At 55.4% G+C, this 14,497-nt stretch overlaps 2 protein-coding genes across 2 annotated transcripts; one reads left to right on the top strand and one right to left on the bottom strand.

Moving 5' to 3' along the window:
- The first annotated feature begins 565 nt into the window (after positions 1-565).
- Positions 566-9,216, top strand: COL8A2 (collagen type VIII alpha 2 chain). The gene is made up of 2 exons (XM_042894231.1): positions 566-741; positions 4,382-9,216. Exons 1-2 carry the CDS (start codon positions 579-581, stop codon positions 6,301-6,303), a joined length of 2,085 nt encoding a protein of 694 aa, XP_042750165.1. The 5' UTR covers positions 566-578; the 3' UTR covers positions 6,304-9,216.
- Positions 9,217-10,154: 938 nt separating this feature from the next.
- ADPRS (ADP-ribosylserine hydrolase) lies at positions 10,155-14,198 on the bottom strand. Its single transcript, XM_042894232.1, has 6 exons — positions 13,979-14,198; positions 13,325-13,421; positions 12,328-12,535; positions 12,040-12,224; positions 11,858-11,958; positions 10,155-11,483 (listed from the first exon to the last, which is right to left on the bottom strand). The coding sequence occupies exons 1-6, from the start codon at positions 14,196-14,198 to the stop codon at positions 11,191-11,193; spliced, it is 1,104 nt and encodes a 367-aa protein (XP_042750166.1). The 3' UTR covers positions 10,155-11,190.
- Between the last annotated feature and the right edge of the window lie 299 nt (positions 14,199-14,497).

Genomic DNA, 14,497 nt, shown 5'->3' with positions numbered 1-14,497 from the left:
CTCTGCTTAATTGCTTTAATTTTATTTGTGTTGATGTATTTATTTCTCCCCTCTGCGCCGCAGCTTTCTTCTTTTTCTCACTGCTGTTTCAGCAAAAAACATCCAGGAAATTCCGATGAAATCCCAGCGCGCAGCAGCCCTGCCCCGGCGGGGAGAGGCGAAGAAGGGCTTAATGCTCATTAATTACCACCACGGGTCAATTAATGCGAGGAGGAGGGAAACAACCAGCAAAGCTCCTTGCCATCACGTGTTCTTTAAGCTTCCAAAAATAAGTGCAAATCAATCTGGCAATGAAAACGTTGCTGGGGGAGAGGTGTCTGTACAGCTGTTTACATCCAATAAAGCAGGCGCTTCAGGCTGGGGCTGCTGCTCCCACAGGGGTTTTCCATGCACCCAGGGGTGCCTAAAACAATGGGAAATTGCACCGGGGTGGGGGGGTTCTGCTCCCTTTGGGGCCTTTCCTGGAGGGCTGGCTGTGCGCTGCTCACTGATCCTCACAGGACATGGGGCCGCGCATCGCGGTGCTGCCGGGGCCCCCCCTCACTGCTGCTCTGTCCACAGGAGCGTTGTGGAACAGGATGCTGCCGGACGCTGCGGTGCTGCTGCTGCTGCTGCTGCTGGTTGGCCTTCGTGCAGCGGCGGCGGGAGGAGCGGCCGGATACGCGCAGGTCAAGTACATGCAGCCCATGGTGAAGGGGCCCCTGGGACCTCCGTTTCGGGAAGGCAAAGGGCAGTACCTCGGTAAGGGGCGCGCTTGAAAGGGTTGGGAGGGTGGGGGTGATGCTGACTGTGAGAGCAGGAGACCTGCCTGCAGCATCCCATAGCGCCCCATGGCATCTCGCTGCATCCCTCAGCTGCTAAGCTCTCCCCATCACACCCAAACCCCACAGTCAGTGCCCTCTGAGCAGGTGCTTCCACCCCTCAAAAAAGCCCAGGGGATTGCAGCAGAGAGAAGCTGACCCCCTTGGCTCAGGCAGCGGGGGTCTCCTGGTTCCTGCCCTGTGCCCCTCCTGGTCACATCCCCCGGTGTCTCACTCTGGGACCTTGTGTAGGAAGCAGCCTCACAGCCCTTTGCTCTCTTCCTCCCATCCTGCCCATTTGCAGTGGCTCTGGGCTCATCCTCCACCTATCCTGTTTCCCTGTCTGTGTTTCACACCAGCTGGGAAAGGAGAGAGGGCCAAGGCCCGAGCTGGGAGACCCAGCCTAGCACAAAGAGAGCAAGCGAGAGCGATTTCCTCTGCCACACGTGTTAAATCAATCCCCACCAGGCGACATGTGCTGCTCGCAGGGGCAGAGGCGCTGAGGTCATTGCAGGGAGCAGCCAGCCCAGCTGCAGCTTCCAACCGAGCCACAGCCCTTCATAACTGCTGGCTTTGAGCTGCCCTGCTTCCACCTTGTCTGCTTCCACAGAGTGCACACACATCCTGCCTGCTTCCATGCCCTGCATGTATGCATGCACTCCCTGCTTGCCTTTGCTGCAGAGCCCTGCTCTCTTTGTGCCCAGTCGTGCAGCACAGAAGGCACAGGTGGGTCCATCAGTGACCAGACCCAGGGGTTATCAGCACTCGTTAACTCCACACCCTCTCTGCAAACAGCTAGCATTGAGAGTGGCTGAGTTCCTGCAGCATTTCTTGGCACAGACCGCATGCCAAGGGACCCTAACCCAGCACCCAGGTGATATCTGCAAGTCACGATGGGGGAATGACAAGTGTGACTGAGCCCTACCTTTGGTACCATCACAGCATCTCCCTCTGGAGCCAGCCTCTAGGATGGGGCAGATCCCTTGGGCAGTCCAAGGAGTTAACAGCCACCAGGACCCCCCGGGCTCACTCAGAGCTGGACCCTCCAGGAAGCCCAAGTGTTGGCTCTGGGAGGAGGAACTGGAGAAAGCTCAGCTGCCAGTGGCTGATTTACTGCTGGGAGGAATGGCTTATCAGGAGTTCAGCTCAGCACATGTGTCAGAAAACACACAGCAAAACCTGGAGCTGAAGCGTGCTGGGAGCCCCCGCTCCCTGCCCCCTTCTCAGCTGTTATAGAGCTGCTCTCTGAATCCCAGCCAGAGACACAACCTTCCAGCACAGCCTCACCAAAGAGCAGCACTTCAGCTGCTGATGGGCCTGGATTCAATATCTCCCTGCTGCTTTTCCTGCTTTTTTCCTCCTCCTTCCCCACACGTCAGGGCGGCTTGTCCTACCTCTATGCAGTGGTGGAACAAGCATGCTGGGGGGCTGCACGGGTGCCAGGCTGGAGTGGGCACAGAGCCACACCGATTCAGGACAGAGCAAAGCAAACAGCATGTGGAGGGACCCTGCTGAGCCCCCCAGCTTTCACTGCCCAAAATAACAATGGGGAAGATGGAGGCAGGTGGGAATACCGGTAGCTCCCACATCCCTCTGAGCTCCTGTGTAATGGCTCCTTTGGCAAGGCACATCCCTGCTGGCCCCCTGCCCTGCTCAGGACACAGGGCCGTGCCAAGCACTCTGGTACTCCCAAGCCTGATGTAGAGGCTGGGACCCCAATGTGGGGAGGAGCAGGGCCGGTCTTTGGGGCTGCTGGTGCCGCCTAGTGAGACGGACAGGGCTGCCTGCCCCGGGGTGCTGAGCAATAGAGTGCTTCCCCCTCCCCAAATAGAGTCCAGGGTGAATGGATGCAGCCGCGGGCAGGGGACGGCCACTAGGATCCATACAGCAGTGCCCACGCGCAGCGGGGCCGAGGTGAGAGCTCGCAGAACTCCTTCCCCTTCCCCTGCCCCAGCTGGCTCGGAGCATCGGCATTCATGGCAGCTTTGTTCATGCTTCGAGGGGAACACATAACCCCATGCTGCTGCTGTGAAATGCAGAGCTCCGAGACATGCGTCTGTGGTAAGACATGGGCTTTTGAAATCGGATACCGCCGGGGCTGCAATGTCCCAGTTTCTCCCCACTAACGTCCCCGGTTTGGTTTTCCCGTCTGCTTTTTGGCCGCCTGCACGCTGGCAGCCCATGCCTGGCGTTCTGCTGTGCTGCGCCGTGCGGCTGCATGCGCGCGCTTCTCTCTTCCATGGGCTCAGCTGTAGATCCTTGTTCTGATCCCATGCAAAATGACCTAGAAAATTAATTCTTTTCAAACCGTGGCAAGAGGGAAAAAATAAAACCGGGTTGGGGACGGGGGATGAGGGGAAGGGGGGGGAGGAAACACATTGAAATCATTTTCCGGATAAAAATTTTTCCAGAATTCAAGCCCCAGAAATGTGCCTTAGTGCGGCACTTCATGTCTCCCTGCTTTCCCACACCGCTTTCTGGGGTGAGGAGCAGAAACCCAGCAGCAATGCCTGGGCAGATGAGCATTTCCTTAACGCGTGCTGCCAAGTGCCCTGTGCTGCAGCACAGCGCGTGGGCCTGGCTGAGCGGTGGGGATGAGCGCTGAGAATGCTTCCATCACCAACAAACACTGGGCACCCAGCTGGGACACAGCCATGGTGCATTGCTGCTCTCAGCAGAGGCGAACTGCTGCTGTTATGCTTCTCATGTGTCTCAAATCCCCCTGGATCTCCTCCCGCTGACCAGGGGGGGATCAACGCATTGGCAGCTGCTGCCCTGCTCTGGGCTGGGCTGGGTGAGCTCGAGGTGCTGAGGTCTCTGCCCTTCACATTTCTCGTGGCGGTCCTGCCAAGCGTTCCCTTCATTCTGAGCTTCCCCAGAGGGATTTTGCTGCATTCACCCTTTCTCACCCATTCTCCATGTCATGTGTTGCAGCACCCGCCCGCACTCAGGGGGTGATTTATGCTCACGTCTGCGCTTTTCGCGCGTAGCTGCGGTGGGCATGTAATCCAGCCCCTGCTCGCTTTGTAGTCTCTCAGCCCATTACTTTCTTTCTTATATCCGTTTGCAAAAGAGCTCTATAAATTCTTGAGATGTCAGGCGGCGGCGGCCCGCTCCCAGCTGGGCTGACTCACTTGGACGCGGTCGGGGCTGCGCTTCCCTCGCAGCTATTGGAGCTTTTCCTCCATCCTCAGCGCTTTTTCCTTTGTAAGTTTCTCTCCACCTCGCTGGACGGTGGAGCGGGGCCAGAGAACAGCATTGGCGTGTCTTAACGAGTCGCACATCACCTCTCTGGGTTCTCAAGAACATGTCAGCGTTTTCTTTTTAATCCCAAAGGAGACCCAACCATGCGCGGGTCTCCAGGCCTCAACCCATGCGGGAATCATTCAGGTTGAAAAAACCCTCTGACATCACCCAGTCCAACCCCAACCCATCCCACCGTGCCTGCTGACCGCATCCCTCAGCCCCAGCATGTGGCAAAATGGAGGTGCAGCCAACTGGAGGCACCCCGACACGGCAGCCTGACGTGTCCCCAGCCAGCTGCCGCCCCAGTAAAGCTCCGTGCTCTTTTCTCTCCGCAGACATGCCGCCGCTGCTGCCCATGGACCTCAAAGGGGAGCCAGGACCACCTGGGAAGCCCGGCCCACGTGGCCCCCCCGGACCCCCCGGCTACCCAGGAAAGCCAGGCACGGGAAAGCCAGGCATGCATGGTCAGCCAGGGCCTGCGGGGCCCCCTGGCTTCTCTGGCATTGGGAAACCTGGCATCCCAGGACTGCCTGGCAAAGCGGGTATGAAGGGGATGCCCGGAGCCAAGGGTGAGCCTGGTATGCGGGGAGAGCAAGGGCCCAGGGGACTGCCCGGCCCCCCAGGGCTGCCAGGGCCCGCTGGCATCTCAGTCAATGGGAAACCAGGACCCCAGGGCGGCCCAGGGCTGCCAGGGTTTCGGGGTGAGCCTGGCCCCAAAGGAGAGCCGGGACCCCGTGGGGAGAGAGGGATGAAGGGTGAAAATGGGGTGGGGAAACCGGGGCTGCCAGGGCCACGGGGCAATGGTGGCCCTCCTGGCCCTGCGGGGCCTCCAGGACCTGTCGGCGTTGGCAAACCCGGCCTCGATGGGCTGCCTGGCGCACCGGGGGAGAAGGGTGACATGGGCCCCCCCGGGGGGCCAGGGGTCAGTGGGGAACCCGGCCCTGCAGGGCCACGGGGGCCGCCTGGCATCGATGGGATCGGCGTCCCCGGTGCCGCAGGGGTGCCAGGGATACAGGGCCCCATGGGGCCAAAGGGGGAACCGGGCATCCGTGGCCCCCCTGGTTTGCCGGGCGCCACAGGCTACGGGAAGCCAGGCTTGCCCGGCCTCAAAGGAGACCGTGGGCAGCCCGGGGTGCCGGGAGCCATTGGCGATAAAGGGGAACCCGGAGTCGATGGCGAGCCGGGTGAGCAGGGCCCTGCTGGCGTCATCGGGCCACCGGGCCCACCGGGGTCCACGGGGCTGCCGGGCAAGCACGGGCTGCCAGGCCCTAAGGGTGATGTGGGGCCCAGCGGGCCGCCGGGAATGCCAGGGATGCGAGGTGACCAGGGCCCGAATGGCTTCGCAGGGAAACCAGGAGTGCCGGGAGAGAGGGGTCTGCCCGGCTCACAGGGCCCCCCCGGCCCAGCGGGCCCCAAAGGAGAGCCGGGGTTCATCGGCCTCCCTGGGGTGCCAGGGTTGACGGGCGGCCCCGGGCCCAAAGGGGACGGTGGGATCCCGGGGCAGCCGGGGCTGAGGGGCCCCTCCGGCATCCCCGGCTTGCAGGGACCCGCAGGGCCCATGGGGCTTCAGGGGCTGCCGGGGCTCAAAGGGGAGCCGGGGCTGCCCGGTGTTCCCGGCGAGGGGAAGATGGGCGAGCCTGGCGTGGCCGGCCCCATCGGCCCACCAGGAATGCCAGGAACACCGGGGCTCAATGGGCTGCCCGGCCCCCCCGGGCCTCCTGGGCCACCGGGAGCACCGGGGGTGTTTGACGAGACGGGCATCGCGGGGCTGCATCTGCCCGACGGCGGCGTGGAGGGCGCCGTGCTGGGCAACGGCAAGCCGGGCAAGCCGCAGTACGGCCGCGGGGAGCTCTCCGCCCGCATCGCGCCCGCCTTCACCGCCATCCTCACCTCCCCCTTCCCGGCGTCCGGCATGCCCGTCAAGTTCGACCGGACTTTGTACAACGGGCACAACGGCTACAACCCGGTCACAGGGATATTCACCTGCCCCATCTCCGGCATCTACTACTTCGCCTACCACGTGCACGTCAAAGGGACCAACGTCTGGGTGGCTCTTTATAAGAACAACGTGCCCGCCACCTACACCTACGATGAGTACAAAAAGGGCTACCTGGACCAGGCGTCGGGCAGTGCCGTGCTTGAACTGAAGGAGAACGACCAGGTCTGGGTGCAGATGCCCTCCGACCAGGCCAACGGGCTGTACTCCACGGAATACATCCACTCCTCCTTCTCTGGGTTCCTGCTTTGCCCCACATAACGGCTGTTGGGCGCATTTCCTTTTCACACACTTTAGCCATAAACTGTCATTTTTTTTTTTTTTGGTTGTTTTTTTCTTTTTTTAATAATTTTTTTTTTTTTTTTTTTAATGAATACAAAAAGAAAATCACTGGGAAGAACGCGCAAGCCGTTGTCGCGGGACATTGCTTCACGCTGTTTGATCCATGAGTCGAGAGGGTCATCAGAAAGGAGAAGTTTTTCTTTCTTCCTTTCTTTTTAGGGGCAGGAGGAAGGGAGGGAGGGAGCAACTTTCTCAGCAAAGTGTATTTGGAATAGATTTTCCCCTAGTGACTGCACGTCAAACACAAGAACTCGCTTGGGATGGCAAGGATCTGGTAATGCAGCCTGTTGCTCCGTGATCCAGAGAGGACTGGAGCGGACCCCTCCAGTCTACAATTAGTGCCCTCGTTTCCCATTCTGAGTTCAGTCAAATAAACGCAGCCGATGTGGTGGACGGTGTGTTTGCTAACCAGCACGGGGTCCCAAGCACTTACCACAAACGCATACAGCAGCAGAGATCCTTGCTGGGTTGAGGATTTCCTTCCCAAACCATCCGATGTCCAAGTTCCAGTCTCCCTGATGCCTGTTTCTTCAGGCTGCTTTGAAGCAGTGTCTGATTCACTCCGGATCCAGTGTGGTTGGATTTACAATCAGAGAACGTGGAACACTATGCATAAGCACCTTCTTAGAATAAGTAAATATTATTTTTTAGCCCTTCCTTCCCCAGCATATTTAGCAACGAAACCATCCAGGCATCGGTCTCTGGGAGGACGACAGCCTGTTGCAGGGACACTGGGACCCTTGGGTCCTCTCTCGCGTTAACCCAGCAAGCCTGAGAGCTGCTCCTATCCCGCACGTTTCTCTGCAGCCCAAAGGCTTGGCCTCGCAGCACGTCACTCCATCCAACACAACGGCGCTGCATTGTGCCAGCAGATGGAGTTCAGCTTTCCTGCAGGTGCCAGCCTGCTTGTGCTGTCTCACTCCTTCACCACGCGTCAGCTTTCACACTGGTGTTTCCCATCTTCTCTTTCTTTCAACCGAGGAGCAGCCATCACTCCGACCTTCCATTCCGTCGTCACACAGCGGTGCTATGACCTACTTAACGAAGTTACGTACAAGCGTAGTGCAATATGGTTCTGTGAATGCGCCGTGCCGGGTGCGTTCCTCTGCTAAAACATTCCCATTTGTCATTGCCACTTTGTTCTCTAATGCTTGAAGATGTCACCGACCCGAACAGGAGCTGCAAGGTTTTGGGGAAGGAACGTGGGATGCTGACCACGTGGCTGCTCTGTCCTTGCTGGCGGGAGGAATCAAACTGTTGCTTTGCAGGTTTTCTCATGGCAGAGCAGCAATCGCCGCTTGCACGTAGAGAAAAGCAGTTCTCATCCCAGGAAGCTGCATGCTGCTGGAGGCAATCCGCTGCGTGTCCCTCTGCAAGGGAACGTCCCTGAGGAAACAGCGACGATTTGGTCACCAGCTGAGCAGCTGGCAGCCTTACATTTCCCTAAAGCCTTCTCTATGGCCAAAGAAACAAAATGTAGCAAGAATGAGACTTGGGACTGTTCTTCAGATGGACTGTACAAAATATTTAAACAACTTTTCTTTTTTTTTTTTTGGTTGGTTGTGTTCTTTTTCTTTTCCTTAAGCCTGTCACGTGTTTCTGCCTCTTGCCATGCAGGGCTTCCCCATAAAAGCACCCCGGCCCTGCATAGAACAAACACGAAGGAGGTATAAAGCTGAAGGGGCAGCAGCTGGGGCTGGCGTCCCTCCCCACGGTGGTTTTGCTCCGTGCAGAGCTGCAAGTCATGGCGTGATGAAACTTTCTCAAGTTGAAACGCAGCCCCAGAGCTCTGATGCCACTGGACCTCGTAAGTCCTGGAAGCAGGGAGGTGCCAGGCCTGCTGGGTTCTGCTCACAGCTGGTTATTTCCCAGCAGGAACAGGAGCCAAAAAAAAATACCCAAAATGTCCAAGTGGAAGCTCGAATGCTTTCCTCAAAGCTGGGAGGAGGGCTCAAGGACAGAGCCTGTGTCTCTGGGTCTCCTCCACTGCAGTGATTCCTGGGGATACAGCACAGACTGGAGCTGCTGAGGTGGGATCCCAGCACGCTGCTCTGCAGCACAGTGATGTGCACAGTACCTGCAGGAGGCCAGCAGCTTCCACACGCTCCCAGCTGCAAGCTCAAGTCCTCTTCCTCAACAAAGCGACTTATTTATACTGTGTTCTAACCTACATTCAGCCTTTCTGCTGTTCTGGTTTACCGCACACGTCGTGTTCTGGCAAGAAAAAAAGACACTGTCACCAAAAATCCAGGATCCCCTGAGCGCTGTAGATATTGTTTTGCAACCTCTCCCTTCACACGCACAGCCATCAACCGTCACCAACCTGCATCAGCTGCTGCATGCAGAAGCAGAAAGGCAGAGCTGTGACACACGCACACACGTGGGCTCCGAGAACGAAGCAGAGGATGAGGGGCTGCTCACCAGGCCAGGAAGATGTTCTGCAGGACTGAGTGTGTGAGATCCGCCAGCAGGAAGGGCTGCTGTGCGGTGTGTGAGCGTGTGGGATTCTGGTTTCGGTCACACTCAAGAAAACAGGTTGGGTTGGATGAAGTAGGTCTATTTTTAATGATGAAAACTGCATTACAATGTGCATTTTTATATACAAATCCTTACTATTTTTTTTTTTTTTTAATTCGCCTCTAGTATCTCCATTTCTAACCTAGTATATAGAGGTTTCTAGTTTTGTAAATACTTACTACATGCACTGTCTGCCATAGTAAAAGTTGGTTTAAAATGCACTCTTTTTGTGATCAGAAACTGGCCTTCTCTTCAGAACTAAAACTGCAGTACTTGATTGTATTGACAAACCATCAATAAAACTTATTGTACAAAGCTGGGGCTGGCTGTGCCTTCGTCCTCCTCACCCCCCCAGAGCTGTGGGCACAGGACAGGAGAGCACAGCTGTGGGGCAGAGCTGAACGTTTCAGTCTTTCACGGCTGGCCTAAAATGGGCTCTATTTTTTAAACAGGAAACTTCAGTCCTTTGTGAGTTCCAAACACTTTAAAATTCTCCAGCTCCTTTAACAGGAAAAATGTCTTTTTTTAAATAGCCCTGTGGACATGTTGACATCTCTGGCAGGAAAATGTGAAAAATCTGACATTTTACACCTCAGAGCTGCAGCACAATACATAAATATACAAAAGAGCAAAATTCCACACCACCTCAGAACAAGATATTCATTTAAACAAGTAAAACCCATTAAAGCATCACACACAAGACTGGCACTTGAAGGAAGCAGAGGCAGGAAGGTCTGGAATGACCCCACACACCCAGATGTTGCAACACGTGCATGCAGTCCAAAACACACAGCAGCCACGAGCTGTGACCAAAAGGCAGCAAACTCCATTTGTGCACAACATTCACGTGCCACTGTCACAATCCAAGAGATAACAGGGTTACATTGCCACGTTCACATTTACAAGCACTTCCATATGACGACTGCTTGCCTCTTCCCTTTTGGTTTTAATTATTAGAAGCTTGTAACCCCTTCAGACGTGCCATGCACAAGCTGTTATTCCCTTTCTGACCAGCTCCCTTGGGCAAAAGTGTCAAGATTTTCAACTCTGGAACAACACAGCTGCACTGCAATATTCTCACCCATCAGTACCAGCTTCAAATCCCAGTGTTTTGTCATCTTTTAACCTTTCCCTTTATTTTCAGATGCTTTTCACAGAGAATAAGAGTTTGAAAGCTATGAGAAGCAACTCCTGCTTTCAGCTGAAGCCATTTCTGTCACTGACTGCAGCAGAACCAAGAATTCAGTCCTTGCTTAACACCATGTTTCACAATTTTTATTTTTAAATAGCAATCTCCCTCGGGACATTCACAGGGCAGAATTAAAAGCACAGAATGTGAGGATTAGAACTAAGAAATGGCTGGAGTAGCTGCAGAAACGTGAGCCAGCTATCTAAGGGAAGACAAAGTGCAGTCAGTCAGGGCAGTGCCAGGCAGATTGCAGAGCAAAGGGCACCAAAGGGACATCATTAGTGATCCCTGCCTAAAGGAGGGGGTTGGAACTACAGGATCTAAAGATCCCTTCCAACCCAAACCATTCTAGATTCCATTCTTCCAGCAGTAACAGTTTGCCTACTGGGATTCCGTGTGCAGGCACCAAAGGCATTTCTTCAAACGCCACTGGCAGTGCAAAGAAATCCCTCCTCCCATCTCAGGCACTTTTCATCCTGCCTTTAATGAAGTGAACCTCCCTGTGAGCTCTGCTCTGCAGCATCCTCACTCCGCACTGAAGGAGGCAACCTGTCCCCACACACAGCAAATCCTCCAGCTCTCCCATGGCTGCTCCTCTGCAGGCTCCCACCCCGACCCTCTTGCTTGTCAGTTGAGAATGAACGCTCACACTTGTCAGTGTTTTAAGGACGTGCAGCCCATGAAAACCAATGCTTGACACGTTGCTACCAACAGAAATGAAGGATGTGGCAGTAGAGGAAAATAGTAAAAAAAGAAAGTTTGTGGATTCAGACACCACCTAGGAATAACAAAATGACAGTTACAGAAGGGTGGGCCAAAGCAAGCAGCAGCCTTATGAAAACTTGATGCTCTTGTACTTCAGAGATGCTCCCACTGTCCAAGGCACCACATGCAGCCACTTCCCAGCACAACTGTCAGTGAAGGCTATGTGCCATCTCTTCAATCCCAGCTGGTGCTTCCACCTCTCTTCTCACAGCAGCAGGTGTCTCCTCAATGGAGGCTCGCTGCATCTGCATGGCACGGATCCACCACCAACTTTATGACCAGCAAAGCAGAGGCAACCACCTGCTTTGCCTTCTGGACACACACTCCCTTCAGGCTCAGAGCCGTTGGCAGTACAGTTCATGTAAGCTATCTGCCATCTTCTGTGTCTCTTGAAAAGCTTCGCAGCTCTGCTCCCAACTTGGGGGTATCTGTTCTTCCCCATAATAAGCCCCAGCAATGGCTCCTGCCATGGTAGCAATGGTGTCTGTATCTCCACCCAGAGAGATACAGTAGATGATGGTCCTCTGCAGGTTGTTGTAGTGTTCAGGAATATCTGGGTCAGCTTCCATACAGCGCAGGAAGGAGTAAATGGCAGTGGGGACAGACCTCAAAGCAGCGATGCCATTGCCTGTTAACAAAACCAATCAGCTCCAGTGCTGCACAGCACTCTTGTCCTCTTCCCCACAGAAGCACCCCTTCCCTTTTCACTGCCACGTCCCATTGCCAATCACCATCAATCCCGTGCTACTGATTTTATCACCACAAGGAGCAAAACTAGGAGGAGACTCCCCACAGCCCCCCAGTACTGCTGCCACCCCACAGAACATCCCAGCTACATCAGAATAGGCTGGCAGGACACATTTACTTAATCCTATCCAACATTAAGATGAGATCTTAGAATATTAAGAGATATTATTCAAGATAGTTTTTGGTAGCAAGACAATTTTCTTCCCACAAACAGAGGGAAGGAGTCGCTGGGCTGGAACTCGAAGAATTGCATACCTAATTCAAACAATACATCTGCTTTGGGAACACTGCTGAGCTCCAAAAATTCCTTTATTTTCTTCAGACGCCTCGAAAATGGTAAGTCCTCAAATCCCAGCCTGGAAACGAGAGTGCAACGAAGGAGAGAGGCTGTGAAGAGTCAGTGAACTGTGGGGTGGGCGCTCCGCACAGCTACTTACGCTCGGGCATCAGTAAGAGACTTATCATCTGCCTCCACGTCCTCCATGTGGCTGATGAGCTGCTCAAGGAAGGTCTCCCTGCTCACCTCTCCCTGCAAGGCGAGATGCACCGCCAGGGCCTGCAGGATGGCCCCGTTGTAGCCCAAGGAGTTGGCGTGGGTCAACTCAGCACTGAGCTTTGCAAACTGTGAACAAAAACGTATCATTAGCAAACCCAAGAGAGAGCAGAGCGGGACCCAGCCAGCAGCAGGCAGTCACAGAGCCAGGGCGCCCCAGGGAGCACAGTACCTTCTTAACATCCTGAACATCCCAATAGGTGAGCGGAATGCCTGCAACCCTCATGGCACCACCATTGCCATAGGAGCCTTTCCCATTAAATTGAGCTCTTGCTGGCTCAAACACATCACTGCACTTGGGGCTCAGCAGCTTCTTAAAGACATTGACAACAGCCATCCCATAGCCCCTGTTGGGTTCCTTCTTGTACTCCTCAGCAAACCTGCGTGGGCAAAGACAGCAGCAGTTACACAGGCGAGAAAGAATTTGTGGAGTTTCCAAATGCAGGTGAGTTAACAGCATAGGGACCACTCTGTGATAGCCATGGCTCAACTGATTCAGCTCTGCAGGGAAAGAATGTCACTTCCAAAAAATGGTGTGAAAAGAGGGGAGGGTGTATGAATGGTGTACAGGCATCTCCCACAACCCACTTGTTTCCTTCTCCACATTTCTTTGAAATAGGAGCAAACTCGAAACATTTCCCTGGGTCAAAACCACAAAGAAAGTCTTTTGTTCGAGTTCAATGGAAGTGTTTTCTAAACAAATAAATGCTCTCCCTTAAGTGGAACCAAATGCTACCAGGGCTGTGGATCCAAAAGGGAAATGGATCATAAACAAACTGAGGCTGACCTCACTAATATTCACCAGCTAAATTAAGTACAGACATAAATAGCAACAAACAAACATGTAAGGAAATGCTTTTTGTCCAGGCGTTATCTTCCACAAAGGTGGCTGAATGTATGTGGCTCCAATACAGAATGGCAAAACAGCAAGTCCCACCCCGCTCCATTCCAAAGCATATTTGGAACTGACATTAGAGCTAACGATGCTGGATGCTCCAGGACAGAGCACACAATAAATTCCAGGGTCATCGCTCTTGTTTTCTCCACTAATTAGCAATGACTCTGCCTGAGCTCCGTCCCCTTTTGCAGAGTTACACGATGGCTTCATTTTAAGCGTCTGACACACAACCAGTTTTGCTCTCGCTGGAAGCCCCAGCTGCAGCCCTCACCTCTTGGCCATGTCAACTTCATCGAACTCCCTCTTGGCCAGCAGTGACTGCACCACAGATCTGCTCATGGCCGTGTCATCCGTGTAGGAAAGCGTTTCTGAAACAGAGCGTTACAACTTCATGTAACCATTCAGCTCACAGCTCCCTGCGAGCACCGCCTGCCCGTAGGGCTGCAGCGCTGCTGGAGGACACGCGGCACCCTGAGCTGTGTTCATTGAGCAGCCAGGATCAGAGCAGGAGCGGTGCCGGCAGCACGGACAGGATGCAGAGTGCTGCAAGGCAATAAAGCCAAGGGACACGTGTTCTCCTCCAGGTACATGGGGACAAGTGAGAGATCACAGAATGGCCGGGTTGGAAGGGACCTCAAGGATGATGAAGCTCCAACCCCCCACCACACGCAGGGCCGCCAACCTCCGCATCTCACAGCAGCCCAGGCTGCGCAGGGCCCCATCAACCTTGAACACCTCCAGGGACGGACGGGGCATCGCAGCCTCTGTTCAGGCACAGCTCCCCTTCGCTCTCCGTTACAGATCCGTTTCTCCATGTCGCAGCAGCACCGCACACCCGTTACCTTACGTTACGTTACATTACGTTACGTTTCCCCCCCGCTCCCCGCACCGTTTCACATCCCGCCCCGCCCGCCGTTCCTCCCACCTCTGCGGGCGCTCCCGGCTGGCTCCCCTTCACCGCCCGGCGGCTCCAGGCCGCGGAGAAAGCTCAGCAAATCGGGCAGCTTCACCACGCTCCTGCCCTCGAAGACGGCTCCCAAGCAGTCGCCCAGCAGCGCGCCGGCCAAGCAGCCCCGGAAGCGGGCGGGAGGAGGCCGAGGACGGGACACCGCCGCGCGCCCGGAGCCCGCGCCCGCTGCCGCCATCTTGAGTCGTGCCGCCACCGGGCCGGAAGCAGCGCCCCCTTGCGGCGCGGAGGGCAGCGCGCTGCGGGCTGAGCGCTATGGAACCGCATGGGGGTCAGAGGATCACGGAGTCGCGGAGTCACAAGGGTGGAAACGACCTGCGAGATCACCCGCTCCAACCGCTCTCCCATCACCCCGCTGCCACAGGCACTCGCAGCTGCTCATCCAGACGCCTCTCGAACTCTGCCAGGGACGGTGACACCGCCTCCCTGTGCAGCCATTGCAGCGCCTGACTGCTGAGAGAAACAGTTCCTCCTCAT

This window comes from Lagopus leucura, unplaced genomic scaffold (genome assembly GCF_019238085.1).
Source record: "Lagopus leucura isolate 7727_CA_CO unplaced genomic scaffold, USGS_WTPT01 136-5_obj-0_obj, whole genome shotgun sequence".
NCBI lineage: Eukaryota > Metazoa > Chordata > Aves > Galliformes > Phasianidae > Lagopus > Lagopus leucura.
This window is presented reverse-complemented; position numbering and strand designations above follow the sequence as displayed.

What these genes read in the sequence shown, in the direction of transcription:
- ADPRS (XM_042894232.1), bottom strand. Translation starts at nt 14,198, where the DNA reads ATGGCGGCAGCGGGCGCGGGCTCCGGGCGCGCGGCGGTGTCCCGTCCT. An exon ending in AGCCGGGAGCGCCCGCAGAG is followed by an intron (nt 13,422 to 13,978) that starts GTGGGAGGAACG and finishes GCTCTGTTTCAG; the next exon opens with AAACGCTTTCCTACACGGAT. An exon ending in GAAGTTGACATGGCCAAGAG is followed by an intron (nt 12,536 to 13,324) that starts GTGAGGGCTGCA and finishes TTGCCCACGCAG; the next exon opens with GTTTGCTGAGGAGTACAAGA.
- COL8A2 (XM_042894231.1), top strand. Translation starts at nt 579, where the DNA reads ATGCTGCCGGACGCTGCGGTGCTGCTGCTGCTGCTGCTGCTGGTTGGC. An exon ending in AGGCAAAGGGCAGTACCTCG is followed by an intron (nt 742 to 4,381) that starts GTAAGGGGCGCG and finishes TTCTCTCCGCAG; the next exon opens with ACATGCCGCCGCTGCTGCCC.